This window comes from Manacus vitellinus, unplaced genomic scaffold, assembly GCF_001715985.3.
Source record: "Manacus vitellinus isolate BGI_N305 unplaced genomic scaffold, ASM171598v3 scaffold_6_pilon, whole genome shotgun sequence".
Classification (NCBI taxonomy): domain Eukaryota; kingdom Metazoa; phylum Chordata; class Aves; order Passeriformes; family Pipridae; genus Manacus; species Manacus vitellinus.
This window is the reverse complement of record NW_021940750.1, coordinates 3,656,394-3,683,818: the sequence shown is the minus strand read 5'-3', so window position 1 is coordinate 3,683,818 and position 27,425 is coordinate 3,656,394. Positions and strand designations below refer to the sequence as shown.

The 27,425-nt window shown below is 48.0% G+C and overlaps 1 protein-coding gene across 1 annotated transcript; it reads left to right on the top strand.

Moving 5' to 3' along the window:
• Positions 1-26,308, top strand: CREB3L1 (cAMP responsive element binding protein 3 like 1). Its single transcript, XM_025896106.2, has 12 exons — positions 1-9; positions 4,243-4,471; positions 9,772-9,932; positions 11,605-11,683; positions 12,567-12,727; positions 13,369-13,518; positions 14,311-14,369; positions 16,240-16,308; positions 18,605-18,704; positions 22,711-22,831; positions 23,278-23,524; positions 23,914-26,308. Exons 2-12 carry the CDS (start codon positions 4,279-4,281, stop codon positions 23,948-23,950), a joined length of 1,377 nt encoding a protein of 458 aa, XP_025751891.1. The 5' UTR covers positions 1-9; positions 4,243-4,278; the 3' UTR covers positions 23,951-26,308.
• Positions 26,309-27,425: the final 1,117 nt, after the last annotated feature.

Genomic DNA, 27,425 nt, shown 5'->3' with positions numbered 1-27,425 from the left:
CGCTCACTGGTAATACAGCTTTGGAAACATATCCCGTGCTATTTCTTGGCTTTGGAGCATAGTTAGAAGGAGAAGGAAGGAGGGTGTGAAAGGGAGGGGGAGATAACAGGAGAGAATAATGCAAAATGAGACTATGCTGTGAGCTTCGTATCCCATCTGGAAGCTGTTTTCCCCCAGTACACTGCACACCCACTCCCTCTGGGCTAGGATGGTAAGGGTCAAGTTTCCCAGTTGACTGGTCCTCTTTACTAAAGCCAGACCCATCTGCGCAAAATCTGCCCGAGATGATCTCAATAGAGTTGCAGAGTCCTTCATTGTCACAAATGTCTTGACCAGCCTTCTGAGGAGTGGGTGCTGGCTGGAAGGCACTCTCAAAGAGGCTGTGAGAGGATGAGCCTGCTCTGCTCCTGTATGTCTGTCTATCCCACCTTCCTTCACATCTGAGTTTTGGGGACTCTTTCTTGGACCTTCCCTGGTCTGCTGAGATCATTGTTGCCATTGTGTCAGCAAAAGTCTCCCCAAAGCCTAGCATGGTTGTGTCATTTTGTGGCAGCACATGAAGGCCTTTAGCTGTGCTGGCCCCACTCTGGATGGGAAGGGAGCACTGGTGGCCACCCAGCACCTTCTTTGGCATGTGACCTTCCAGCCAGGATAAAGCTGCTATCCATTTGGTCAGGTGATAAACCTACTTCTGTATATCGCTCAGAAGCTCATGCTCTGCCATGATCTGCACAACTGTGAGACACCACACCCTGGGACATGCAGTTTCCTGAAGCCTTCTTTCTCACACATGCAAAGGAAGAGTATGGCTGAAGCCTCTGAGTTTTGCCAGATAAGTGCAGCTCCCAAAATGAGGCTCGGTGGGACAGAGTTTGCTTGTTCTGGGTTAGCAGGCTCAAACTGAGCTAATTAGCAGTGGCTTTGATGGCATCTATCCAAAATAAACTCTGGGCTGCTCTTCACTGTGCCCATCACAGTTGAATCTGGACAAGAGGACTCTTTCCTCTTACCATGTGGTTGCATGCACAGGTGTCTTATATTAATAAGAAATCTAAAATTAACAATACCTGTTGGATTCAGGAGAGAATGGAGCCAACCCAGAGACCCAGCAGTCTTCCTGGGATGTGGTGACAGCTTCCTGCTGGTCCTGTAGTTTCCATTGTGGATATAGCCAGCTACAAAGCCATGTCATTATATTTGTTTGCTTTACCCTTCCTGCTTATGCTTTCCTCTGCTTCTTGCCACCTTCTTTGAGTAAAATAGCAATCTTCAGCTCTGTGTCAGCTATAGGTGCTCTTGCTCCTTGAAGGTGTCGGATCCTTGGTGCCCCCTTTGATAATAACCATAGTTATTCCCAGTCTCATAGGCTATCATCCTTCTCTCCACCGTCTGTGTTTAGAGATGTATGACTGATGAGAACTGAAATGGGACTGCTTTGGTGAGAAAGCTTTGCCAGTATTTAATTGTGATGGAGGATATGACCCAGGAGCCCAGAGAGGGTTAGGTGCCCCAACATTTCTGGATGCCCAGGGAAGCTGCAAGTTTCATTCTTTGCTTATCACCTGTTTGCCCTGTCCTGTGCAGTAGGTCTCTGTCTCTTGGGAGAGAATGGTCTCTTGGGGACCTAACTCCCATGTCTCTTGGAGAACAGTGTTGCCTTCATCCTTGCTTCCAAGCAGTGAGGTCCTCCAACAAGCCCGGTTTTTTGTTTAGGAATATAGCCAGAGGCACATCTCTGCCTCTTCCCTCCAGGTAGGTTTGTCCTACAATGGAAAGATTGTTGACTGACCGAGAAAGATCTTTGTTCTGAGTGTGGGTGGGATGCCACTAAAAGATAATCTGTGGAGCTACTGCATAAATGCATTCTCGTCTCTCTTTACTCCCACCTTTGCCTTTGTTAATGCACAGTCGTGAAAGAAATTTGAAGCACGTGGCAGAGTTGCAGATAGCTCTCCCCACAGCTGTCCATCCAGCTCTGCTTCTCCTCCAGGGCTACACTGGTTCTAGTTTTGATGGTCACAACAGTATACAGGATTTGAATGCCTCTTGTTTTATCCTGGCTCTGCTATGCTGTGGTGTGCCAGCACTCTGAATCCCTTCACTTCTCTGTGGTTATATTCTCGCCCTTACCGTAAGGCTACCGTGTTCATATCCTGTATTTGCTTGTGTTGTTTAGAGAACACAAGACAAAGAACAGCTGTTACATGAACAGGCGCTCTCTGAGGTTAATACTCAGGACTCCAAAGTCTTTATCCCTCTATGCTGTAGGATAGGACAAAACCTGTTTTTCTAGTGGTTTTTAGATAACTGTCTAACCCAGTTTCATCTGCTGACTCAGGTCCCTCTGAAGAAGTTATGCTCTGCACGGATGGAAGGTGTTTTCCGTCACTTGATTTAAGCAGAAATGCTTCTAGGCAACTTGGAAATGGATGGGTAGATTTTACCAAGCTACCCCACCAACTCGCATCTGCTATGGAAACAAGTGGAGAAAACTTCAGCCCAGACATCCAGGGAGGGCCTCAACACTGGGATTTAGCATGAGCATGCCTTTTCTGCCTTACTTTCACATGCAGTGTCTGCCCTCCAGGGAAGCCTCGGATGGTGGTGTGTTGGGCTGTCACTCCAGGCAGTCAGAGGACAAGTGGGAAGGAAGCAAATGGAGAGAAACCTCGTGTCAGGCAGAATGCTCGTGGGAGGGACTCCACCCCCATTTCCAGCATGCTCTGTGAGCATCTGAGGTTTTAAATCGAGCAGGTGAGGGATGATGTTGGAGGGTAAAAGGCACTGACGTGTTCAAGATTGCTGCAGCTCACCATCTCCCTCCCCCACTTGTTGGAAGCATGGGTCTGTTCAGTTAAAGCCTACTTCACTCCCCAGCCCTCTGACAGCCAGTGGAATGTTGACAGAGCTACTGTGCTCTGGTAAAACAAATACACGTTCCTGTAGGAGCAGGAACCTACAGGCTCCGGCATCCGGGGTCCTCTGGCCACCGCCTCCCTCAGTCCTAGCACTGATGAAAGAAAGGACTGCATGCACCCCATGCTTCTCTAGGAGCCAGGCTCCTTCCTGAGCTCAGCTCTCACGCTGGAATTCACTGGCATTCATGTCTCCACTCTAGGATCTGTGTGCTCTCTCCCACTCTCATCCATACCCTGTTGCTCTTGGTATTTCAATATACTGCTTTCAATGCTTTTCTGCCCACCCAGATGCTTTTCCAGGCAGGGGGTGGGGGGACAGACCCAGTCCGACTCTGCTGAGCTCTCTCCAGTTCATTTAAGTTACACAGTTCTGTCTGTGTAATACAGTCACTTGAATCTATCTGTCTTTTCTTTCCTCTCCCTGAGCCAGAAGCCTTAGTCTGCCAACAAATGGGATAATTTTTCAGCTGGTGTTTGGCAGCCATCATTTTTCTCCCTACCCAACCCATACTTTGTTGTAGCAAATGGAAAAGTTAGTGATTTGACTTCTGAAAAGGAGGATGTGCCTCAAAGGAAGCAGGTTCACTGTAGTATCAGGAGCCCAGCTCTGCAGCAGAACTGGCCAGATTTACTAACTGTTACTGGAATGATTAGTGGAATGATTGTTTGTTGTTAACAGCCCATCTGTAGTGTTTAAACTTCATCGGGGAGCCGAATTTCACAGGCATTATCTGGCTGGAGTACAACCTCATATGGTCCACAGAGGGGCTGTTAAATCCCAGAGGAAATTAAATACAACAGGGGGCCTTCCTGTTATGTTGATCCAACCGATCTTTTTTTCTCTGATAGAAATCAGCAGCTGGGTTGGTGTTCTCTGGGCCATAAGTGTGCCTATTGCCGCTGGCAGAGAACATGAGAAAGTGTCTGTCACCAAGGACAGGCACTGAAGACCATGATTTTCTACCACACTTGCACTTTGTCATCACAGGAATTTCTTGCCTTGTGCTCTATTCAGTTTGTTGTCACAGCAAGATGGTGCTAGGAAGATGCAGATAGGTACTCACAGAGAGAGGGGGAGATGAGAGAATATAGAAGTTTCACGAGTGTTTGTGGCATAGATAAACAAGCAGTGATATACAGCACCATGTCCCTTTCTGTCTTAATTAAAGGTGTTTTTGTCAACCTGATGCAGGCAAGGAATAGGAACTGCTTTTTCCCATCCAAAAAGTGTTGTCACTAAGGTTTGGCTCTCAGTGCAAAGGAAGGCTCTCAGATCCCCCTTGGAGTTGACACTAACGCTCTCTCTCCCTTTGTCTTTTCTCAGCATTTCTCAGAGAACCTGGATCAGTTCTCTGACAACATGGAGGATTTCTCCAATGACCTGTTCAGCAGTTTCTTCGATGACCCAGTACTGGCTGAGAAGAACCCACTGCTGGACATGGACCTGGATCCACCCACTCCAGGCATCCAGGCAGAGCACAGCTATTCCCTCAGTGGAGACTCTGCTCCCCAGAGCCCCCTTGTGCCTGTCAAGGCTGAAGATAATACTAATGGTGAGCATGAGATATGCACACGGCACAACTTTGGGCACATCTGTTAGCAGAGGCTCTGGCTGTCTTCCATGTGTAAGGACAAACTGGCTATTCCTTGGTCTTGCACGTGGCTAATCCGGGGAAGAATGTGATCCTGCAGTTGTCAAATACAGCCTATGTTTTTTCCTTCCATTTGTGCTTTGACAGTCACATTGCTCCTTTGCCGGGCTTACTGTTATTTATGAGGATGATAATTGGCTGTGGTTCGGTGTGCTGCCAGCTTCTGACAAGCAATAGACAATGTCTTTTTAGGATCCTGCAAACTTGGGTGTGGATGCCCTAGATCCAGCTCCATTTTGGCATCAGGCAGCAGGGTTTTGGCTTGAACATAGGAAGCATGAGTGCTGGTACATGTGGAAGGCTAAGTGGCTTCTTTACTGGCAGATTTTTTAGCAGGAGACAGAGAGGGACAGTAATTTCAAGACTTATTTTTAAAACAATTCATTTCAGCATAATTTATGATGGCTGGATATTTTTAGAGCCGTCCTTGCAGAGAGTCCTGTAATTTGTGGGACTGTGTGGGTGTCCCATAAGCTGATGGACACCACGCTGCCTGAAAAAGCAGTGGCATAGGCTCAGTATACACAGAAGAAAGCCATTCCTTTGAGCAAGAGTGAGACCTGGGACAGAGGCTTCCCTCTCATGGCCAGCAATGATCCCAGCTCTCTGGTACAAATGTCAAGGCAGGAGAAGAGGAGGCCGGCCTCCACTGCCTCTTTGGTCCCCTCAAAGGACACAACTATCTGCCACGTTCCTTAGGGGCAACTCAGAAAGGTGCTGGGAGAGAGGCTTATGGCAGGCCAAGCAGCTCTGCCTTAGTATCAAAAAAGCTTTCCACTTACATTTCTTCTTCCTTAGCTTTAACTCCAGTACAGTCTTGGAGGGGGCAACTAAAAAAAAACCAAACCAGCACGAACAAATAAACACATCTTTATTTTGCCCCTGAAAATGAATAGGAGGAGAAGAGACTTGGGAATGACAGTAGGAAAAAGGATGATTTTGTAGAAAGCTCTGAAAATTAAGACTGCCTACATGAAGCTACCTCAGGGACTCCTCTCTGAGACACTTATTACCACTTCTGCTCCTCTCCTCTGTGTTTGGACATGCCCCTCCTTCAGCTGCTGTGTCTCAAAGGCAAGACCATGACTCTTGTGAATGGAGCGTGACACTGATACCCTTGGGCAGAGGCCAGCACAGAGTGTACAGCATTCAACTCAGGAGAGCTTGAGATGCACCTGGCACTTGCTCTCTTGAGAGTGTAGATCAGCTTTATACAGGAAGTAAGGCCTAGCATTAATATGGCAGGTACAGGAGTATCTGTGCACCCAATCCTGCAGCTCGATAATTCAGCTCATCTTTCCAGGGCTTTCTTGGCTCATAATTGGATGTGAGTCATATTCTAGTGAAGCCCTGAGTCAGATCCAGTATTTACAACACTGTGCAGTCCTTTTGGCACGGTTCCATGCGGTCTCAGTCCTTTTAGACATTCATTTAAAATTAATTGTCCAGGAATGGCTTTTCTTTGACATTAAGCAAGCTCTGCTTGGTCTGCAGAGCTCCTCAGGAATGCCCTCGCTCTGTCTAGGCTTGGAGCTGGCTGAGGCTTGCTATTAATCAGCTTTCTCCCAGCTTTTCTGCAGATCTCCAAAACTTTTCCAAATCCTGCCCCTTCCCACATGGTTCCCACAAACACAGGTCAGCTAGAGCAAGCCACTGGGTGCATTGTGACCCCGCTTATCAGCAGAGTCTGCTTTCCAGACGGTTTGTGCATACGGACTGGCTTCTTCAGTTGTCAGTACCAGCCCTCAGTTTTGCAGGGTGTGATTTGATGCCAGGAGCAGGGGGAACCAGGGTTGTGCAGAACAGCGGGTGGTGGACCAGCCTCAGGCTAGTGCCAGCCCTCCTGTTCAAGTCCTGCTTCCTCATTGCTCTTTGCCTCACCTCCTCAACCCAGAGCAGCTACAGGTATCTCTCAGCTGTACTTCTTCCTAATATGTACAGAGTATCTAGAGTAGAGGGGGAGCTTCCTGGGATGCCTCATCCACCAGCATATAGTGAAATCTGCAGTGGTTACAGGCTGGCCAGGCCTCTGAAACATCCTCTCAGGCAGCAGAACACAGATGTGTCCGCATGAGATGCCTCCTCCTCAATCCCTTATTGACCCTCTGATGGCCTATGTGTTTCGGATTCTGTAACCCAATCACTCCCCAGATAAATCTTAGACGGTGGGAAAGTGAGCAGGGTCAGAATGTAGACAGGAAATGGGAGGACAGCACATACTTATTTGGGTGTCTGTTCCTTAGCCTGTCTGGACTGACAGCACTGGGGGCTGCTCTCTCACTGAGTCAAGTCTCGCTGGGGAGAGCTCTTGGTGGTCTGCTCTCCCTTGCTTCAGTAGCAGCTCCCACAGAGGGTGCCCCACACTTCTGAGAAAAAGAGGAATGCAGAGCTTTGCAACAGAAAGGGAAGATGAGGAAGATGAGGCTTCAAATTGTGAGAAAATTCTCTTCTATCAATTTATAGAAACGGCAAAAAAACTTTCGCAGGACAAGGAAACTTACAGAAAAGAATCCTTTATTTGCAGCGCTGGGTGCAGTCCCAAGCCACCCGCCTGGAAAAGCACACCCCTCCAAGAGCCCGTGTCTTTTTTATACTCTTCAGCTACCCAATATCTTGAATATTCAGCAGGTAACAAGTATTTTACCTTAAAGGGTACTTTTCAAATCGGCGGGTGGGTGTCACCCTCCCACCTGATTGGTTCCTCGCTTGATTGGTCCCACCTGATTGGATCAGGGCATACCCCCTGTACAGCTTGATTGATTGGTGACGTACCCCTCTGTACATGTACAGGGGGACCCCCCTGTACACAAAGACACGTGGCCGATGTAAATTTTCCATCTATATATTGTATCCTACCTCGGCCGCAATATTCCCTTGGTGTACAGCCCTGACGGGGCCTTTCACCTTACAATCTTCGCGAGACGCCTGAAATAAAATTAAATGGGAGGTAAGAAGGAAGTCCCAACACCCTGTTTCCCACTTACATAACTTTACTTATAATAAAACCAGATTATTTTATTTCTCATAAAATCATAGTAAGGCAAAATGTTCCCATACTGGGCATAGTGAAACCATAGAAGAATTTAAATGGGGGAAGCTGTGGATGCTTCATTGCCTTTCAGAGCAGTAAGATTAAGTCAGACAACCATCTGTCAGGACTGACACAGATGTGGTTGAACTTGCCTAGAGCAGTGGGATAGACTGGAAGATCTCTCAAGGTCCTTTATCTCTGTGACAGGCAGAAGTCAGTCCACGTTTTCTGGACACAAACACTCATGACTGTGTACCACCTTGCCTCCTTCCATCAGAAGGGTCTGTCTGCATACCAGAGGTATGCAGGGGGGGTTGTCTGCATACCAGGAGACTTTGCTACCAGCTGCAGGTTTGGTGTCCTTTGCAGGACAGAGAAAACACAGTCCACTCTGCGTCTGCTCAGAAGCCTCTCCATTGTTATGCCTGTGCAGTGCAGCCCTGCCTGAGACGCTGCCTGATGACATTGGCCCTGCTGCATTGTGGGAAGCTCTAGGAAGTGATCTAGCAGCACTGAGGGCAGCACTCACAGCTAATACACACACAGAGCAGCCACAGGAGCTGTGTCTGTGCTTGAAGATGTCCAGTCACAGAGGCAGCTGGAAGGAACGAGCATGTGCTAGAGATACTTGTCTAGGCAGAAAATAAGAGGTGCTAGACCAAAGACAGGAAGATAACATATTCCACTGGCAAGGACAGCACTGTGTTAACTGATATAATCCTTGCCCAGGCTTTAACACCACTCTGCCCAAGCAAAAGCCAGAGGCAGGATTCTGCCCTGGCATCTCCAAGAGGCAACAGAGGCTGAGTTGTTAAGGTACCTTTAAGTTTAGATCAGATGGCAGCTCCACATGAACAGCTGTTTGCTTGTACTCTTTGTGCAGGCTTTTCTGGACCTGAGAAGGACCTTTTTCCCCCTCTCCTCTTGCCAGGACATCTTCTGCACTGCGGCCTGCACTGAAGAGCTGCTGTGTGCAGCAGATAGCTAGGCAACATCCCTGGGTCTGACTGAGAGTGCTGCATGCAGAGAGCAGTGCAAGAGGGGTCAGAGAGTGAGTTGGACTATGGCCTCATGTGGAGGCAACTGGGGCACTATCTGGTGACATACTTAGCAATAGTTTGTCCTGTGTCAAGCCAAATGTGTTTCTGGTTGTCAGATAAAAAGGGAAAGGGCAGGCATGAGGATTAAGGAGGGTGCAGGCTGTAGGCCAGCCAGGAGTAGCTTTTTGGCAGGCTGAAGTGTTTGAAGAGCAAAGACCAAAACTTCAGAGCAGAGTCCAGGCAGCTTTCCTGCCTAGCACTCTTTTTTCCCATCTGAGCTGCAGTTTATCCGATGCTGCATGAATCCCAGTTCCTGTGATCTCTAATTCCAGTGACAAGCCAGGTTCACGTCTCAAATGTGCACAGGACAGAGCAGGCAGGGAGCAAGTTCTCTTCAGACACTTCATTTCCCTCACTGCTGCTTCTTGCCCCTGCTAGCAATGGCAGCACGGCACAGCTGCAGGCAGCAGTTCCGCTGAGCAGTGCAGGGTGAAGGAGAGAGTCTCAGAGGTGAGACTGAGGGGACCAGCTGTGGAAGCAGCCTCACAAGCAGGTGCCACATTGGGCTTCCTTCCACAGAAATGGACCTTCCTCCTTTCTGTCAGGCAAAAAAGCCCGTCATCCAGATGATGGCACAACATCATCTGGAGGCCAAAGCAGCACTGTCAGCCTTTTACTGTCATCATGCTTGCCCTCTCACCAGCTTTCTAGCACAGAGATGGTGCTATTCTTGGTAACACACCTGGCAGCTCTGTGATGCTGGCCATGCTGCCTCAGGAGCAACAGCCCAGCATCCTCCTCTCACTGAGCCTTAAATATAAATAAGCTCCAGAGGATGAGACATGGACATTACTGGGGGAAGAAACCCTGCAGCTGTCCTCCAGAGCTCGGGCTGCACAGTCAGAGCACAGCAGAGATACAATTCCTCTAGCTCTGTCCTGTCTGCTCCCCACACGCTGGGGGTTCACTCCCTTTTGCACTCCGTGTTGTGGGCCTGCACATGCTTGTGTGATTACAGTGCTAAACTTGGAAAGACAACCTCCTCAGTCAGGGGGAAGCTGTCTGCATGGCTTTTATTTTCCTTGCCCTGTTCTTGCTAGAGTTTGACTCTCACGTTGTGCATGTTTCAGAGCTGGAGAATGGAGTGTGGTCGCTGGGGCCCAAGCTCTGCTCCATCATGGTGAAACAGGAACAGAACCTGGCTCTAGACCTGCCTGAGTCCCAGCTAGCTGCCAGCTCCATACCAGTGCTGAACCTCAACCCTCTGCAGAGACTGCCAGTCCCCGAGGAGGTGAGCCCATCTAAGATCCATTGGGAACCTGGGCTCTCACACAGCGGCACCCTTGGTGATGCAGACTCAGCCATGTGACTGCAGGGTCCTGCAAGGTGATTTAGCTACTGGACAGAGAGGAGAAGGTGATACAAAGCCCAGATACTGCATTATTTGTCATTCTCCTCTTGAAATGGCAGTCAGAGAAGCAGCATTCCTGATGTTGGCTAGAACTGTTCTTGATTTCTGCAATGAAGCTAGAAGACAGCTTATCCTTCCAGAGAAAGTGGTGAAAGGAGGATTTTCTCCAACACAGGAGGCTTTGCAATCTTGGTTAAATATAAGCCCAGTTCCTTGGCACAAAAGCCAAAGGCTTTAAGCTTGCACGTGATGGAGATCTGTCCCCTCCAATCTGCCAGTATTTCTATAGCCACTCTTGGCTTATTTTCATTTTTCAGAAAACAGTGTGAAGTAGTGCGGTGCCAGTGACCCCACTCTTCCTGAGTATAGACCCCTCCTCTGCCGCTCTCTTTTGGACTTGTCACTTGGCCTCTCACTTTTCGTAACTGCTCACTAGAAGTGGAGGTTCCACTCCAGGTCCTGCTTGCTTTTTCCTATGAAGCAGCAGGAATTATCATTTCTATGAAACAAGGGGCCAACTCTTTTTGTCATATCCAGGTTTTTAAGAAATCTGTTTGTCTGAAGGAGGTACAGTTATGCCACTGGCATCTGGGTGTAAGTCAAGGGCTCAGTTTGGCTGGCCTTGAGTCCAGCTGTGTTCATGAGAAGGTCTGATCAGTCTCACACAGACCTTGCCTATCCTGAAGCAGCTCAGTAGATAACAGTAGAGCATCTCTGGGGTTCACTTCCTTTTTTCACTCATGCTGATCATCTTCCCATTTAAGCAGCCATCCAAAACAAATGGTTTTTTCCAGCCAAAACTGTGCACAAACTTCCTCTATTATTTACACAGCTTGAACTTGCTGTGCCCTCAAAGCTCTGCTGTGTGCTTAGCAGCCATTCCATGGTCTTCTCTCAGCTGTGTTTACAGTCTGGAGGAGTTTGAAATGTGTCTGTTTAGTGTAAAAACTCCAACCTGTGGTGGGCAGGGGGCTGGCAAGCAAAGGAGCTGAAGGGCAGCATAACCCAGATGGGAGTAAATCTACTCTTTATTCAGCTCTCAGTCCCCTCCGATTGGAAACAGTTGACCAGTGGCCTTGGGGAAAATCATGAGCAGGACAGGGTGGTTGTTCTGTTTCTGTTCTGTATAACCTCTATATTCCCATTTATAATAAAGGCAGATCAAAGAGGGACTTTGCATGGTAACACATGGGTTGGTTTAAATTACACTGTCTGGGTCTATCAAAATAATTGCCAAGGATAAAAGTCATCTCCCTTTTGGAGGTACTCAGCTCAGTGCATTGCTTGGCAGCACAAGCATCTGCCTCTGCCTTTTCCTCTGCAAACATATTTGCACTCTGTGTGCCCAGCAACTGAGACTTCAGAGGCTTATGTTTGAACTCTTGGTTTCCTTTATGTGTGGTGAGAGGCTGCTTTGGAGCAGAGCTGTGAGGTGGGGCAAGACGGGCAGCAGGGGAGCAGTGACTGTGAACAGAACTGGTGGGAGCCTTTTGGGCAGGGGAGGTGAGGTGTTTGGCGGTGCCCAAAAGCTCTTTCTGCTTCTTTTCCACAGATTCCCATAGAAATTACTCCAGCACCTGTGATCAAAGCTGAACCCAAAGAGGTGAACCAGTTTCTAAATGTTCCTACAGGTAAGAAGATAGAATTTCCTGGTCAACTATATTACTCAGATATGGATGGTTATTATATTGGGAGAAAAGACAACACCTGAGGTCAGAGCCATGCATACAAGGTAGCATTGGGGCACAGAATAATAGAGGAGTGAGCATTGCACTGTTCCAATGCAGATCGGTGTCTGGACCAGCAGCCACACACAGAAATTGTTCAGATAGGGACTCCCAGGCAAAGCAGGCTACTTCAGAGTTGGAAATATGCAAGAGTGCCTTTAAAATCCTCAGAGAGACCGTAGAGTTATCCAAAAATAACCATCTGAAAGTCAGGAAATTCAGGATCCAGTTTAATTTGAAAGAAACCCAAGCATCTGAAAATCTGCCGATGCACAAATGAAAGCACTATAGGAACTCCCACTACCGCAGAAAGACATTCCTTAGGCATATTCCCACTTCCATGAAGGCCCCCAGGGCTCTCCAGTACAAAGTGGGGACAGTTTTCAAGTGCTTGGAAATTACTGAGTGACCGGAGCCCCTTTGGATCAAGTGTGCTGTCAAGTGTGTGAGCCCAGCAGTGCTTTTGGAAGAGCTTTTCTCTCACAGAGCTTTCTGTACTTGTGAACATCATGGGCTTTGTACTTCATTTTGGTTGAACTGGAGTACCTTATTGTTTTGTAAATACCTTCAGTGTCTTGGCAAAGCCCCTACCAGCTCTCCTGCAGTTCCTAGTTTAGCACATTTGAGGTCAGTCTCACTTCTCTCTTGGGCAGTGCTCAGTCCATCCTGATTCTCAGACCCACCCCATCTTGGGAAACTCATCACCCTCTCCTTTCTTCTACCCTCTCCTATGCCTCTACCAACAGGCTGACATGAGAGCCATTGACTTGACCTCCTTATTTCTCAGTAGATGACCTGGTGCAGATGCCTCCAACTCCACCCAGCAGCCATGGCAGTGACAGCGATGGATCTCAGAGCCCTCGGTCCCTGCCTCCCTCCAGCCCAGCCCGGCCTGCTGCTCGCTCTTCTACTGCCATCTCCTCCTCACCTCTCCTCACAGCACCACACGTAAGGAGGCAGAAGGACATCACTGGGACACGGGGCTTCTTGGTGCTCAGAGGGATTTGGAGGCTTTCCAAGGCTCGCGTAGGGGATCCTGCTCTTGTTATGGTCTCCAAGCTGCAGTGCTCTGGCAAAGCCATGTGATGTCTTAGCACGGGGATGTGGGGACAGGATGGTGAGGAGTGAGGAGAGGCACAGTGAGTCTTGCATAATACCTACCATCAGCTACCTTGTTTTAGCAGGTACTGTCTTTCACCCCCAACCTTGGGAAGTGGCCTATGCACTAGAGGACTTTCTGAGGAGGTTAATGGGAGAGAAAGGAATTATTGAGAATTCCCGTAACCAGACCATTTTATCCATTGCCCAAAAGTTCTTTGGCAGGGTCCTGCAGTGGAATTGTGTAGCCAGCCTCACCATGAAAGAGCAGATCCCCTCCCAAGTAAAAGAGGAAAAGAGCTGCTGAGCTGTGCCCCCGTGATCAGGTTGAGAGCAGAAAAAAGCACTGTCCTGCACCTATTTAGTATCAGTGGGAAGCAGTGTATTCCATTCTGATGTATACAGCCTCTGGATGCTCTGCAAGGCTTTAAAGAGGATCACTGGGATAGAACTCCTTGCTGGCACTGATGGATGCTCTGTGTGTGTTTCAGAAGTTACAAGGAACCTCTGGCCCGCTGCTCTTGACTGAAGAGGAGAAGCGCACCTTGATTGCTGAGGGTTACCCCATTCCTACCAAGCTGCCCCTCACCAAAGCAGAGGAGAAAGCACTGAAGAGAGTCAGGAGGAAAATCAAGAACAAGGTGACTGCAAAAAATGTAATCATACAGTTCCCATGATCCCAGAGCATCCTCAGCTGACCAGTGCTATAGTTACCCTCACCTCCTCAGCTGCACTGCAGCTCAGAAAAGGTGGGATCCTGCCTTTGGTACATTAGCACGAGCCTCCCAACCCACAAAAATGGTGCCAGGGGTCATCTCTGCATGCTTGCTCTGCATACAGCCATATCCGGGAAGTATGGCTTCCAGCCCAGCTCCTGGGAATGTGTGGCCTTCATAGGGCCCACAGGCCAAGGCATCACAGATCAGACTAACTGGCCTGGTCAGTCCCCTTGCTGGTGGAGGCAGGGAAACCCAGAGCCATTGCATGATGCAGGACGGGTGATGCACAGAGCTCATGAGCCAGGCAGAGGCTGTGAGACTTTATACTGTATAGGAAAGCATCCTGTGGGAGAAATGGTGAGAGCCTGAATTAATCACCAGGTGACTCATAAGTGATCTGGGGCAGAATCAGCCCAGATGGCCACAGCACATACCCATGTGAGTCAGAGGAGTTCAAAGCACCCCTAAAGATGCTTTCAGCAGTGAGGGACATACTGCAACAAATGGTTGTGGCCTACAGGCCAAGAAAGGCTGCATACCTACAGCATCCATCCCTCCCAGTTTTGGCCTGGAGACCAGTAGGAATGACAGACTGGAAGGCGACTTCCCCATTTAGAGTACTGTGTGTGCAGGGAACAGACAAGATGCATGAGCCACAAAATGTCCAGACATTTATGATGTTGATTCCTCTCTGATGGCTTGCCTCCCTCCCAGATCTCTGCTCAGGAGAGTCGCAGGAAGAAGAAAGAGTATGTGGAGTGTCTAGAGAAAAAGTAAGTTTCTTCTTCTCAGTCTTATCTTTAAAAAAAAAGAATCCTGTCCATGCACAGTCTTCCTTTCTAGTGTTTTGTGAATTGCTAAGAAAGTATGATTTCTTGCAAGGCTGGCTGCACAGGAGTTTGGTTTGGGATCCTGCCCCTATTCCCCTCCTTCCTAAAAGCCTTCTTGTGGGATAAAGATTGCTCAAGAAATTTTATGTTTCCAACTGCTTAGTTTGGCTGGTCCCCTGCAAAACACAGGCCATTTTGGCTGCCAACAAGGTGGGATTTTGGGTAAGAGTCCTATTTCCCCACTAGAAGTTGTTTCTGGTTTTTTTGTCCCACAAGCAGTGGGCTCTCTGAGAGTGCTATCCATGGCTTTTCCCCCTCTCTTCCCATGAAGGCGGACACACAAGCACTTGATAGCAAGAAAAGCCTTGCACTACAGTTATTCCCCACACTTCCTCCCCTTCCACTCTCTGCATTAGCTTTGGTTTTCTCCTTGCAACCCTGAGGTCCTGCATGAATAGCAGGCATAAGCTTATGGTGACATCACATAACACTGACAGGGTAGAAAATAACTTCTGTACTAGCAACCCCAATGGGCATTCCCATAATGGGCAAAGAAGAATGCTAGGATCCAGGAGCAAATTCATGTTTCTGCAGAAATACTATCTTCTTCTCAGTTCCTAACACCATCTGAGATCAGCAAATGGAAAAAAACAACCCCCAAAACCAACCTTAATTAACCCTTCTTCCTGATGCTACCTGTTTATCTTCTCTAGTTGCATAGAAATGCTGAATTAAAACAGATGACTTGAGGCACCTTCAGGTTCTCACGGAGCATCTCGGTGTGCATGTGTGTGTCCAGGCATCAGAGCACATAATCTCCAGCTAGTGTCCCACACTGACACCCAGATCCTTCAACCAGATCCTTCAAGCTGGAGCTGAGGAGTTGGCTGGCCTTGCTTAAGGGACAGGTCCAGGGCGTTTGGTGCTGGGGCCTGTTTCCCAGCTGTGGCTGTGCATGGTGCCTGTATGTACTCAGCAGTTTGTTACACTGGAGCATTGCTATGACAGATGGCTTTCAAACAATGCCAGGTTTAAATGTGAACCAAAAGCAGCTTTCAGTGATTTTTTTTAATGGAACATGTCTTTGGTCAGTTTGGCTTTCTGTAAAAGCTGGTTAGTCAGAACCTGTAATTGGGCTCTTCACCATTCAGTTTGACACTTTTGCTGCAAGCCCAATTTTTGCACGGAACGCCTAGTTCAGAGGCTGTCCTGGAAGCCTCCGTCAGGATCAGGCTGTGTCCCTGGCCTGCCTTCCTCCGGGCGTGGAGGCATTCCCCTTCCCTTGTCCCAGCTGCAGCCCAACCACTGCAGTTGGGAAGCCGTAGGAGGGAGCCTGCAGGTTCTCTGCTGCCCTCAAGTGTCTGCAGTCGTAACTGGCCCAGCGTTTGCACGGAGCAGCCTGGATTTCACAGCCAGGGTGCACAGCCAGGGCAGGTTCTCAGTCTGAGTGGGAGAGGTTTTACTTTGTCCTCCTCCTCCTCATTTTTCATGCTCCTTAGGGGGGTTTGGAAGTGATGAAAATGTCTGCGTAACTTTGGGTCTATCCTGACTTGATCTGCCTGTAACCAAATGTTACTGTCTCTCCCAAACCTCGGGAAACCCTGAACTGTCACACTTAACTGTTCACCTGCAGTCTCATCCCTGCTCTATCAGGGCTGGCAGCAACATTGGGCCAGTAACATTTGACTCCAGGACCATATCTGCAGGTGATGGATGAGGCTACTGAGCCTCCACACCCCAAGAGAGGCAAGCACTACATTCTTTATCTGTCTGGCCTTTGTAACTAACTGGCTTATGGGTTTTATTCCCATAGGGTTGAGACATACACAACAGAAAACAATGAACTCTGGAAAAAAGTGGAGACCTTAGAAAACGCAAACAGGTAAGAGGGGCTAGACCTGACCCTCCGTGGGTAGGGCAGGGTGAGCGGGAAGGGAAGTCAGGGAGTGCTGGGGCAGAGGGCTGAGAAGAGAAAGGCAGGCTGTCCCAGCTCCTGGTGGATGGGTGCTGCTCAGCAAGGCACTGGTTTTCAGCCTGTGACAGCAATGAGGCAGCTGGGTTTGGTTAGCAAGCCTGGAATGTTTGTGTTGGGATGACCAGGCCACACCACAGCAAGGGGAGGGAGGGAAGGCGTTTCCCATATCCCTTATATTTTCCGCCTTCTCCTTGCAGCCCTTTGGGCTCATGCTGCCTTCCACATTGCCCTCCAGGTCTCTGGCTGTCTCCAGGACAGATGTATCAAGGGAGGCCTCTCACACCAGCCTCTCAGACCCATTGTTTCTGCTTTTGGTCTCTTTGGAGGAATACAAGGCCCTGGACATATTGTGGCTGTTTCAGGTTTCTCTTGAGAAAGCTGAACAGACTTGGTGAATACAGGGAAAGGCTCTTCCTCTAATAAAGATAGCTCCAACCAAATCTAGGGTAATTCCTTGTGCATATGGTGTTCCAGCCATTTCTTAGCCTCTTCTGGGCAAAACAAGCCCAGAGAATCTCCCTCACTGCTGCTGCTGCTGCTGCTGCTCCCCTGAAAGGAGCAAGCTGCTCCCACAGCCCCAAAGATCCCTCACCCAAAGCTCTGGTGAGCACCTGTGCTTCAAATATGCAGAGCTGGCCAACTGATCACCAGGGGAATTTGCTTCCTTGGAAGCATATATGAAGACTTCCACCTCTGCAGTGGGGATGGGCAGCAGGAGCTGGAGAAGGGCCTAAATCTGCTCGCCCTTACTGGGTGCAGCAGGTGTGAGCAAGGGCAGGGTCAAGTGCAGGGCTGGTGAAGGGGATGCTCATTTTTGTAGCCCCATTTATATCAGCTCGAATTGAAGAGGAGAACCACAGCCAGAGAGTCAGTTCCTCACCCACTCCTCTGCTGCCATTACAGCTCATGGAGAACTCCTAGAGGCTCATGGAGAACTCCTAGAGGCTCTACCACATTCCTTCCTCCCATCCATGACATGAGTGCTGTGGCATTGGCTTCCAGGCCAGCCACTGGTGCCAGGACTGGGGGCTGTCAGGTGTGGTCTGGCAAAGGTGTGCAAGAGCCAGAGGTCTCCCATCTGCCAGAGATACAGCTGCCCAGCTGCTCTCATGCATGAGGCACAGCTTGCCCCCTGGCCTCTCTGGGAGTGTGGGCAGCCCTGCTGCTGAAAAAGCATTAGCCCCACCCTGAAAAATCAGGAGATTGGCCTAAAAACCGGGAGATTTTTTTTTCAAAATACACATTGTGTTCTTTCGAATTGGATTTGGTTTTTGAGCACTGCCAGTGGGACACTGTGTGCTTCTCTCCACGTGTACAAGTAGCTGAAGAGGATTTGGAAAGAGATAAAGCCGGGATTCTCCTGCAGTCACCTGGCCCTAGGACCTGGCATTTCATAAAAGTTCAAACATACTTGTGTAAAACAATCAGTGCTCCCCCAGGGAAACTCAGCAGTAGTCTGCATTTCAGTAATTTGCAGCTGTTGGGAACTGTGTGCTTTGTAGTCTCCCTCATTCCAGATTCCTTCACCAGCTCAATGAAGGGTTCAGTACCTCTTGGTAACACTTACCACTGTTTTGTGTTTATGTGTGTGGATGCCCATGAACAGTTAAATGGGGCAGAGAGACCTTAGCACATGTTCCAACCAGGGCAGCCAGAGAATGATTAATTGCTGAACTCAAGATTTGGCTTTGCCCATATTCCTCTGCAGAGTTTGCCAAGACTGAATAAATTGGAGAGGATCACAACTGTTTCTTATTTCTCTCTCTACCTCATGCTTTGGAGCTTCAGAGTGTGTCAGTAAGTGAAGTGGGAGCAGACAAGTCTGTGCTAAAGGCCTGAGCTGTCTACAAAGCTCAGTCACCATCCCAGAACTTGGTTTTCATGGTACCCTGGCTCTCCACTGCTCTGGGAGTTGACAAGTTGGGCTTTGAGGCAGCCAGGAGTCCTAAATGAATGAGACATTCACAGCAGTGGGTAGGTGCAGTGAAGGTGGCGGTGGATCTGCTGGTGAGATCTTTTTCTTTCTCTCACTTCCCAAGTCTGTTTGTTCAGAGAACTTGGGCAAGAAACAGCAAAGGGGAGATACTTGTTTTCAGAAGGAGGAAAAATCAAGATAAAATATGAAGAGAGTAGTGATAGTCTTGCCTCGCTTACTGGCTGCTGCCTCTTATCAAGTTTTGATATGCGTTGTTTCCTATCACAGGACTCTGCTCCAGCAGTTACAGAAGCTGCAGGCTCTGGTAGCTGGGAAAGTCTCCAGACCTTATAAAATGGCTTCCACGCAGACCGGGACCTGTCTAATGGTATAAGCTTCATTTCCATATTCCTTATTGGCCATGCTTGTCCAGACAACTTTGTAGATTGCCTCTGCCCTCTTCCCTGCTGCCCTGCTGTGTTGCCAGTTACATCTGCTCTCTCCTTTTGTATTATAGTCACCAGAGCTGGGCCCTGGGTCATACATACATTGGTATTGACAGTTGTTTATGCAGAAACATTAGAATAATTCCTGCATTTTCACTGTCTTGTTCTTTGGGCAAAATGGCACTTTGTTTGCCTTTCATTAGCTATCAGCCATTCAGAAAAAATCTTCAATGAGCTTCCATCGTAGTGGGTAGAGTTTTCTTTTGCTGAGTTGGTAATGCTTAATGTTTAACTCAGCAAGGTGGACAAACAGTCCAAGTATTCATCCCAGTGGGCATTACCTTCTGTTTATTAGCGAGAAATGGCATGTTCTTGCTATGCTTGCACATCAGGCTTTGTTAAATCCAGCTGGAATTCTCTTTGTTTGCCCTTTTGACTAACCAAAATTAATCAGGGTTGTCTGTTATTTTGGTAATCCCTGTTTACCTCTCATTTCTCCTAGTGGAGGATCATGGTTAAATAATATTGGCTTCACTGAGTTGTTTTAGGACATGCCACTGTGTAGCCATAGAGTCAATTGCTTATTCTTCATCTCAGTTTTGGCTGGGGGAAAGTTTCTGATCCATGGTAAAAATATAACCTTCACCCTTGTGATGTCTTTGCAGGATTGTCGTAGTAGCTGGTCATGACAAATTTGTCAGAGTTAGTTATCTTTATCTGGTAATCACTTTTGTACTGCTAACAGTCACGAAAAGCAGACAGATGGTGAGAAGCTTGCCCCATTTTCTCAGTATCCTCAGTGTCCTGAGGGTTTGTTTTTTGCTCTTAGTTCAGTTTCCATAGTTCCAGAGCCCCTGCTCTATAATTTCCAGCACTTTCAAAATCTGCTCAAGCTTTTGGTACTCTTTGCTGCCCCCATGTCAGACCAGATTTTAATGACTGTCTTTTCTTTTTGCTGCTCTATGTCTTCATTCTCAAGTTCTTTCCAGATTTTCAGGTGTGACCTACCTGAGCCCAGTGGCTTATTGCTCCTTAATGCAGCATCTCATCAGAATATCCCTGGCTGCAGCAAATCTTCAATGCTACTACCTGGAATAAGCAAGTCCAGAAGAGGTGCCAGATATCCCCTGTGCTACAGACTGATAAAATACCTAATTTAGCGTCCCAACAATGTCTTATCTCTCCTTGCTGCTCCCTTCATTCCAGGCATCCCAGCCCACACACCAACTCTCTCAGGCTTCCTAGCTTCCAAGCATTTCAAGAATTTGTAATTTGCTTTTCTATCTTTGGCCAGTTCCTCTCTTAAGCCTCCTAGTTCCCATTTTCCATTTTCAAATACAGCACTTTTTATCACAAAAGATATGTAGAATCATCATGCCTTGCAGCATAGGAGTGGAGCAGACTTCTTTAGCTCTGTGTCATTCCTGCTGGATATTTGTACAGCCAGTTCTTGAAGGCCTCCAGTGGTGAGCAGTACTCAGCCTCCCAGGGCAAACCATTTCAGTACCATGTTATCTTTTCCAGATAAAGCTTTCTTGCTATTTCATCTCAATCTCCCTTGCAACAGCTTAAGCCTATTAGAACTTCTGCCCAAGCAAGATCTGTTTACTCCCCCTTTGTGCATCTGCATTTTACATATTGGAAAACTCTTGTTTTCAAGCAACTCCCTTCAGTCTGCTCTGCTAAATCACTATGATTTCTTCAGTCTTCCCTTGTAGGCTGAATTACTGAATCACTGCTTGTTCCCAGAGCTCTATTCCAGACTTTCTTCAGTGGCCCTGCATCTTTTTGGAAGTATGGGGCCCAAAGCTGGACACAGTGTTCCACCTGAAGGCTAGTACAGATCCAGCCAGAAAGCCTATTCATTCTGCTTGGGCTGCGATTTGCCTTTTGCAAAGTGACACCGATTTGGGCCTGTCTTGTGCTCCATTTTAACTCCCAGATCTTCTCTAGAACAGTTGAAACATGTAGTCACTGATGTGTTTCCTCTGTTAATCAGTCCTGCCACCTTGGAGGTTTCAGCAGGTCTCCACATTTGTCTGTATAGATCTTCCCACTGTTCTCTTGGACCACTTCTTCCCATGATCAAGATCATTCTGAATTTGAATATTGACCAAAAGCCAGTCTGCTTGTAGTCTCTCCCATCTGCAGATTTCATACAGTCCATCATTCAAGTAAAGTTTAAAAATGCTGAATCTTGCCAGATCCATAACAGATCTCTCTGCTACTCCATCTGCTACTTCCTCACAGTTTGACAGTGAACCATTTGATAAATACACTCTCAGTATGTCTTTTTTTGATTAGTTTTTCCTCCACTTTTCCAACTGGTTTTGAAGTAGTTTTTCTCTAGCTTGATTTCCCTCACTTTTAAGAGGTTGAGTAATGAGATGGTCAAAAGCTGTGAGATGAATTGTACTCAGAGTCAAAACACAAGTTATTGTTATGAAGTGTTGTAGAGTTTGAACTAGAACTGAATCAGAGCATCAGAGTTAACCTGAAACAAAACAGAGCAAAAACAATGCTGTTTTGCAAAGCCCCAGTTGAAAGCCATGTTAAAGCAAGATGTTAAGTATACTGCTCTTTCCCAGCCCAAAAACCTGTTTTGTTTTAGGAGGGAAGAACAGACTTCACAGGGCTGGCTCCCTTTTCTGCAAGTTGTGTGTTTGGCTGTGATAATTCCAAACAACATTTATTCATAATTTATTTTTCCTCTGTTTTTGTGGAATAAGGATTCTAAATGCCTTGTGTGCCTGATATGACGTACTTAGACAGCATCTGTGCTCTCCATGTTTAATGTCCTTCCTTAAAACCAGCCATGAAGAGTCTGGACAATTAAAATCCCTCTTTACATAGCACAGTATCCTCATGTTATTATTCTATCTTCCATATCTCCTGGAATTCACTGGTGGTCAAAATTACCTTGATGTACCAGCTTCTGTGCATTAATTAGGCACAGCTATTCTGAAATAGGTAAACTTCTGAAAAGCAGTCAAGCAATTGCTGGCTGTGCCCACAGGTGTCCCCCCAGGTCAAACTTAGCTAGTTTATATGTAGGTAGTAGAAATCACCAACAGATGCATTGCCTCTTTGGCTGCTAAGTCTGAGTACTGAGCTGGCGGCATGGGTGTTCAGGTAACAAGCATTTGGCTCTGTACCATTTCCCCTGTGTCCCTTCTTGCTCTTTACTGACAGTTCCCTAAGCTCTATAGAGGCTCTTAAAATCAGCACTGGCATCTCACTCTGAAGCTTTGCAGTTACAACAGAATTTCCAGACAGGTCCAGACCTACCTGAGGGGCATTTCCAGGGAGATTTCATATGCCTTTCTCCTATTGAGCTAGTAGCTCTGACTGGTGTGCCTGACAGCAGAGGGTCTTGCACACGTGGTCCTGCATACCTACATGTCAAGCATAAATTTAACCCTTTCATTGGACTCAGCATCTTTACTATCAGGTATTAGGCAACTGTAATTCTGCTGTCATTTCTGTCCTCACATGGATAGTAGCTTCACCTTGCTATGTCCTGTGGTACCTCACAGATTTCTCCCAGTGAGCTTGTTTTTTTACAGCCTACAATAGCTCCTGCTGAGCCAACGGTCAGGTTCCCTTTGGTCAAGGCAGAGTTCGTCCCTTCTGTTGAGTCTCATTCTTTCTCAGCTTGTTTCTCAGCTACGCCTTCCACTATCTCTTCTCAACTGGACGGACAAGTTCTCACTATTGAACCAGAAACACTCCAAATAAAGCAACAAGAGGAAGTTTCTGATTTCCCTTCTTAGATTTGAGGCAGAGATTAGAACAGCAAGTCCCTTCCCATCCTGGGGGACCACAGGTACCCAACTGTCAGCCTGATCAGATCTTCTTACACAGCCTCATGTTTGTGTGCTGTGGAGGGGAATGGTTCTTCATGGCATTTCTTCAGCGGCACTGACTCTGTGCTGATCTCCTCTCTAGGTGCTGGCACTCTGCTTCGTTCTGATCCTGGGATCCCTGATGCCCTGTCTCCCTGAGTTCTCCTCAGCATCACAGACAGTGAAAGCAACACCAGCACCAGACATTTACACAACTAGTAAGAGTGAGTCTAATGTGGTTCCTCCATTTTAACTTGTCAAACCATTTCTGGCTCTGCTCTCAACAGTCCCTGCTCAGGCATAGCATCCTCCCCTCTGTGCCTATCCCATATGCTGGGGCTGTGGTGAGGGAAGATTCCTAATCTGCCAGTGGTAAAAACTCTGTTGGGGCCTGTTGTCATTCCATGCTAACTGCTGTCCTAAAACATGGCAAGTGTCAAAGGAAGGAATATGAGGGAAGAGTCCCAGGGCAGACTGGTTGTCTTCTGAAGAGGCTATGTGTCCAGGGGTCTGTCTTCATTTGCCTCCTGAAGCTGGGGGGGAGGAGGGTATCCTGCAAAGTTACACATGGACAAGGCTGGGTGAGCATGTGCTGAAACCACTGTCATGACCCATACCCGTTGCAAGAGACCTTATCCTCATTGTTAACCAATGCTCTCCTTTTTTCCAGTTCAGTCACGGAGCCTTCTTTTCTATGATGAGGGTGCTGGCTCCTTAGAAGAGAGCTATAGCTCCTTCCTAACCATGGACCATCCTGAGGGGTGGGAGGCTGAAAAAAGGCAATCTGAGGAGGGAAGGCCTCATCTGGCCAGGACACATGAGACAGCCAAATATCTGAGCAAAACCCAGCTGGAGGGTCCCGACCAGAACCGAACTGACACAACTCTCACCCACCTCAAAGAGCAATTCCATGAGAGGTAAGCACATGGGGCCACCTTCTGAGCCCAAAATACAGCGTGGTGTATGGGAGTAAGCAGCAGGCATGTCTGTCCCCTCTGCTGCAAGCTAAGGACAGCTGAGCCACCTGGGGCAGGCAATCAGCAGTGGCTGAAGGAGGCCTGGCAGAGAGCATAAGAACAAGTTTATTTTCTAGAGCAAAAGTCTGAGACTTCATAAAGCAGCGACCCACTAGCATAGAGCTGCAGAGGGCTGGATGACTCAGGTGGTCCCAGGTTTGCATTCCATTCAGTGACCTGGTGAAGGAGTTCATCCCGATCAGAGCAAACTAGTTGGGCACACAGAAAGGTGAATTGAATAGGAGGCTGCAATGAACCTTGACTGATGCTTTGTCTTTTCTTTCCCTCAGGGAGACAAGCTCCAGTGAGACAACTGAATTCTTGTAGCAGCTGCTGGACCTCAAGGCCTCATTTGTCAGATTGCAGGATTCCCTCCTCACCAAGCAACTGAGGGGACTTGGCAGGAGAGGACACTGCATTCAGACACTAGTAAACTGGCCTTGGGTTCAGCTCCTCCCCTTCCCCATTCTTCCCATTAGTAATGATCTCTCTAAGGGGAGTCACAGGACTGCCAGAACCAGCAATAGATCTCTGGAGAAGCCCTGGACACCCTCTTCTCCTGGCCTTACCTCCTGCTTAAGTGAGCACTACCCTATGGATGTGGGCTCACCTTGAAGTGGAGTGAGATCGGGGGAGCCCCCAAACTACTCAGCTCACTCCCCAAAGCCTCCAGACCCAGGGGGCTGTCCCCAGCTCTGTACCCCTTGGCTACATCAGGTGCACCTGAAGGAGAGAGAGAAGAGAGAGTGTTGGATTTACTGTCCTGCCTGGGAGACTTAGGAGTGGGTGATGCTGGTGCTGGAGAGATGGCTCTGGAGAGTTTGAGCTCATTCCTTGCCCTCCATCAGTTAGTATATTTCTCCTTCCACTGAGAGAAAACCTAGTTCTTCCTTGCTCTAGTTTTCTCTTGATGGACATGCCTACGTAATTTCAACGCCAAATATCTGCAAAAATCTGCACACAAACGGCGTGGGGAAGGCAGATCCCAGACAGATAAATCACCATAAAAATTAGCCAGCAGCTTTTAGACAACCAGAGCTCTGAAATAGATAACAATTTTCCCCCACAACCCACTTCTCCCCACCCTCAGCACCCCTGCTTTGGCAGGAGTGGTATTTCTCCATCTGTTCCCAGCTTGGACCCTACAGTGCAGTGCTAACCAGGTCAGTGGTCTTCTCGCTTTCCATTCTGGAGGCATTTCCTTTGAGAGTGAGTGAAACACATTCCTATAATCTGACCCCCGTCCCAGCTCTCCATCCCCAATTTGGCCTCATGACAAATGGGGTCTTTCTAGGAACCACCAAGGAAGGCTCTGAAACCCATTGGAGGTCTGTCAGATTAGCCATCGTTCCCCTCACATCCTCCGTGTGCACACAACACATAGTGTTGTGAAAACCACTGAGGACATACTGGCATTTCTTGAGACAGGTACATCTGTCAGGAAAGGGGTGGCATGCTGGAATTGGCCAGGGTAACGAAAGACAGTCTTAGACCTCTTCCTTCTAAGTACTGACACCAAAGGTAGCAAATGCTTGCCATACCATCCCTCAGGCCAGACTTGCCAATTTTGGTGTTGAAGTGACCTCATCTCAAGCCTGTGCCATCCTTTTTAGCACCCAGACACTCATTTCTGATCCTTCTCCCTCCCCATCAAAAGCCCTGTAGAAAGGCTTAAGTGTGTCCTCGCTCCATTCCCTCAGCTGCCATTTGATGAAAGGACAACGTGGGACATGAGTGGTGGAGATCTGCGATGTGGCAGGTTGCCCCATATTTTAACACGGGAGTCCCTGCGCACTCTGTCAGGTCTCACAGCAGGTTCCTCTTCCACTTGCTTCTCATCAAGCACCCTGGACTCACTCTGCACTGCCCCAGCCTCTCCTCTTCGTCCAGTCTGGGAGTGGAGAAGGCCCCCTGGAGAGGAAGGATGGGATGGCTCTTGCTCAATGAATAGGAGAAGCGAGGGAAGGGCCCTCATATCCTTCTTTTCTACCTTTTGAAAATTGGTTTTGCCCCCAAAGCCATTTAGGAAAAATTTGGACACAGCTAGCTGCAGCCATACCTGCGTGGCCAGTGGGGTGAGGAAGAAGGTGGCTTTCAGCATAGCTCTTCTCAAGGTCACCAGATACCACTGCATTTCCCAACCTCCACCTCCACCCCAGCACAAAGAACCACTGCCGGGTCCAAGCACGCCTTCCTCCACCCCAACACTTCCACTGAGCATGTCCCCATGCCTCTCACTCCCACCGTTGTACAGAGACCAAGAGCAGAACTCGTTTGTACATAATGAACCTTATTTTGTATTATTGCCGATCCCTTAAGATATTGTATTTTGGAGACTCTCAGATCCTATTTTCAGTATTGTATTTTATTAAGAATTAGTGCGGGCTTGGCATCTATCAACTTCTTGTAGCAGCTCACTTTCAACTTATACTCCAGCAGCTGCCTATTCTCTCCTCTTTGGTTGGTTTTTTTTTTTGGTTGGTTGGTTGGTTGGTTTGTGTTGGTTTTTTTTTTAAATTTTTTTTTTGTTTTTGGTTTTTTCCAAGCCACCTTTTCTCCTCCTCCTATCACTTGCTCTGCATTTGCTTTGTGAAGCAAAATAAAAATAAAATAAAAAGTTGCAGCATCAATCCTGGGTTGACAGGTCCTTTCATTGAGGCATGGTCACGCCAGCCCACATGCACAGCTCCTCACTTCCTGCTCTCTGTTCCATTCCCAGGCCACGTGCAGAATTGCTTCAGTACTGGGACCCCATGCTCAGTGTTGGGGGGCTAAGAAGCAGACTTGCATGTTTTGTTTCCAGCAGCACTGTCATTTCTTCTGCAGTTCTGAACAAGTCAGAACTGTTCTGTCTCAGTTCCTTTTCCCCCTTCAAAATACCACTATCATCCTCTTGAAAGGAGGAAGATCATGGAAGAAAGTCTGTGAGGTGCAGGGACTGTGAAGGGGTCTGCACAACAAAGACATAGCTCCGGTCCCATCCTGTCTGAAAAAGTACTTAAATCCTTCCATTAACTGTAAAAGCGGAGTAGCTGCGCTCCGACTGGCAATGACCTGGGTCCTGGCTGGTAGGCTGGCTGTACTTCTGACAGTCCATTGGCATCTGTGAAAACTGGTTTGTTTTGTCCTGATTTTATGTGAAACACAAGGCAACGGGATCTAGAAAACAAATCTTCATTTTCTAGAAAGCTCCAAGTGGGTACATTAGAATTTGGCTATTGAAACAACTCTTTCTTGCAGTCAGGCCCTCCATATCTGGAAAGCAGCCCAAGCAGTAGCCCCTTTCAGGGATGCTACAAGGTGGCTCTGTCTCTCACCTCTGGCTGGGATGGTACTGCAGGACTGACTCTGCCACAGCAGAAGAATGTGAGGCTTGGGGCTTGCAAAGGTCTCTTTTTGTGTATTACAATTTCTTTGTGGAGAGAGTAAAGCTGATGCCACGCTGTCATGACAGGTCATTGAAGAGTGGCGGGTTAGACTGACGTGGGTTTCGCAGACCCCTTTAGAGCTCCCTTCCCCTGCACACCCACTGAGGCAAGAAAATGCCTGGCCTTGCCCTGCAGTTTGTGTCCTGGGCCAGAACTAGTTTTGATGTTTTCCCTGTTACACCTTGTCCAAAAGCAGCCTCCTATTCCTGCATCAGTATGATGCACCTTCCCCCACTGTGGGGTGGGGCTGCTCTCTGCACTCACCAGATTTCATCCAAGGGAGTGGCTCCTGCTCTGCTCACCCCTGTGAAACTTCAGGCAGCTCTTTAGGAATTGCCTTCCAGGGAGATTCTGGCATGCACCCTTCATGCACA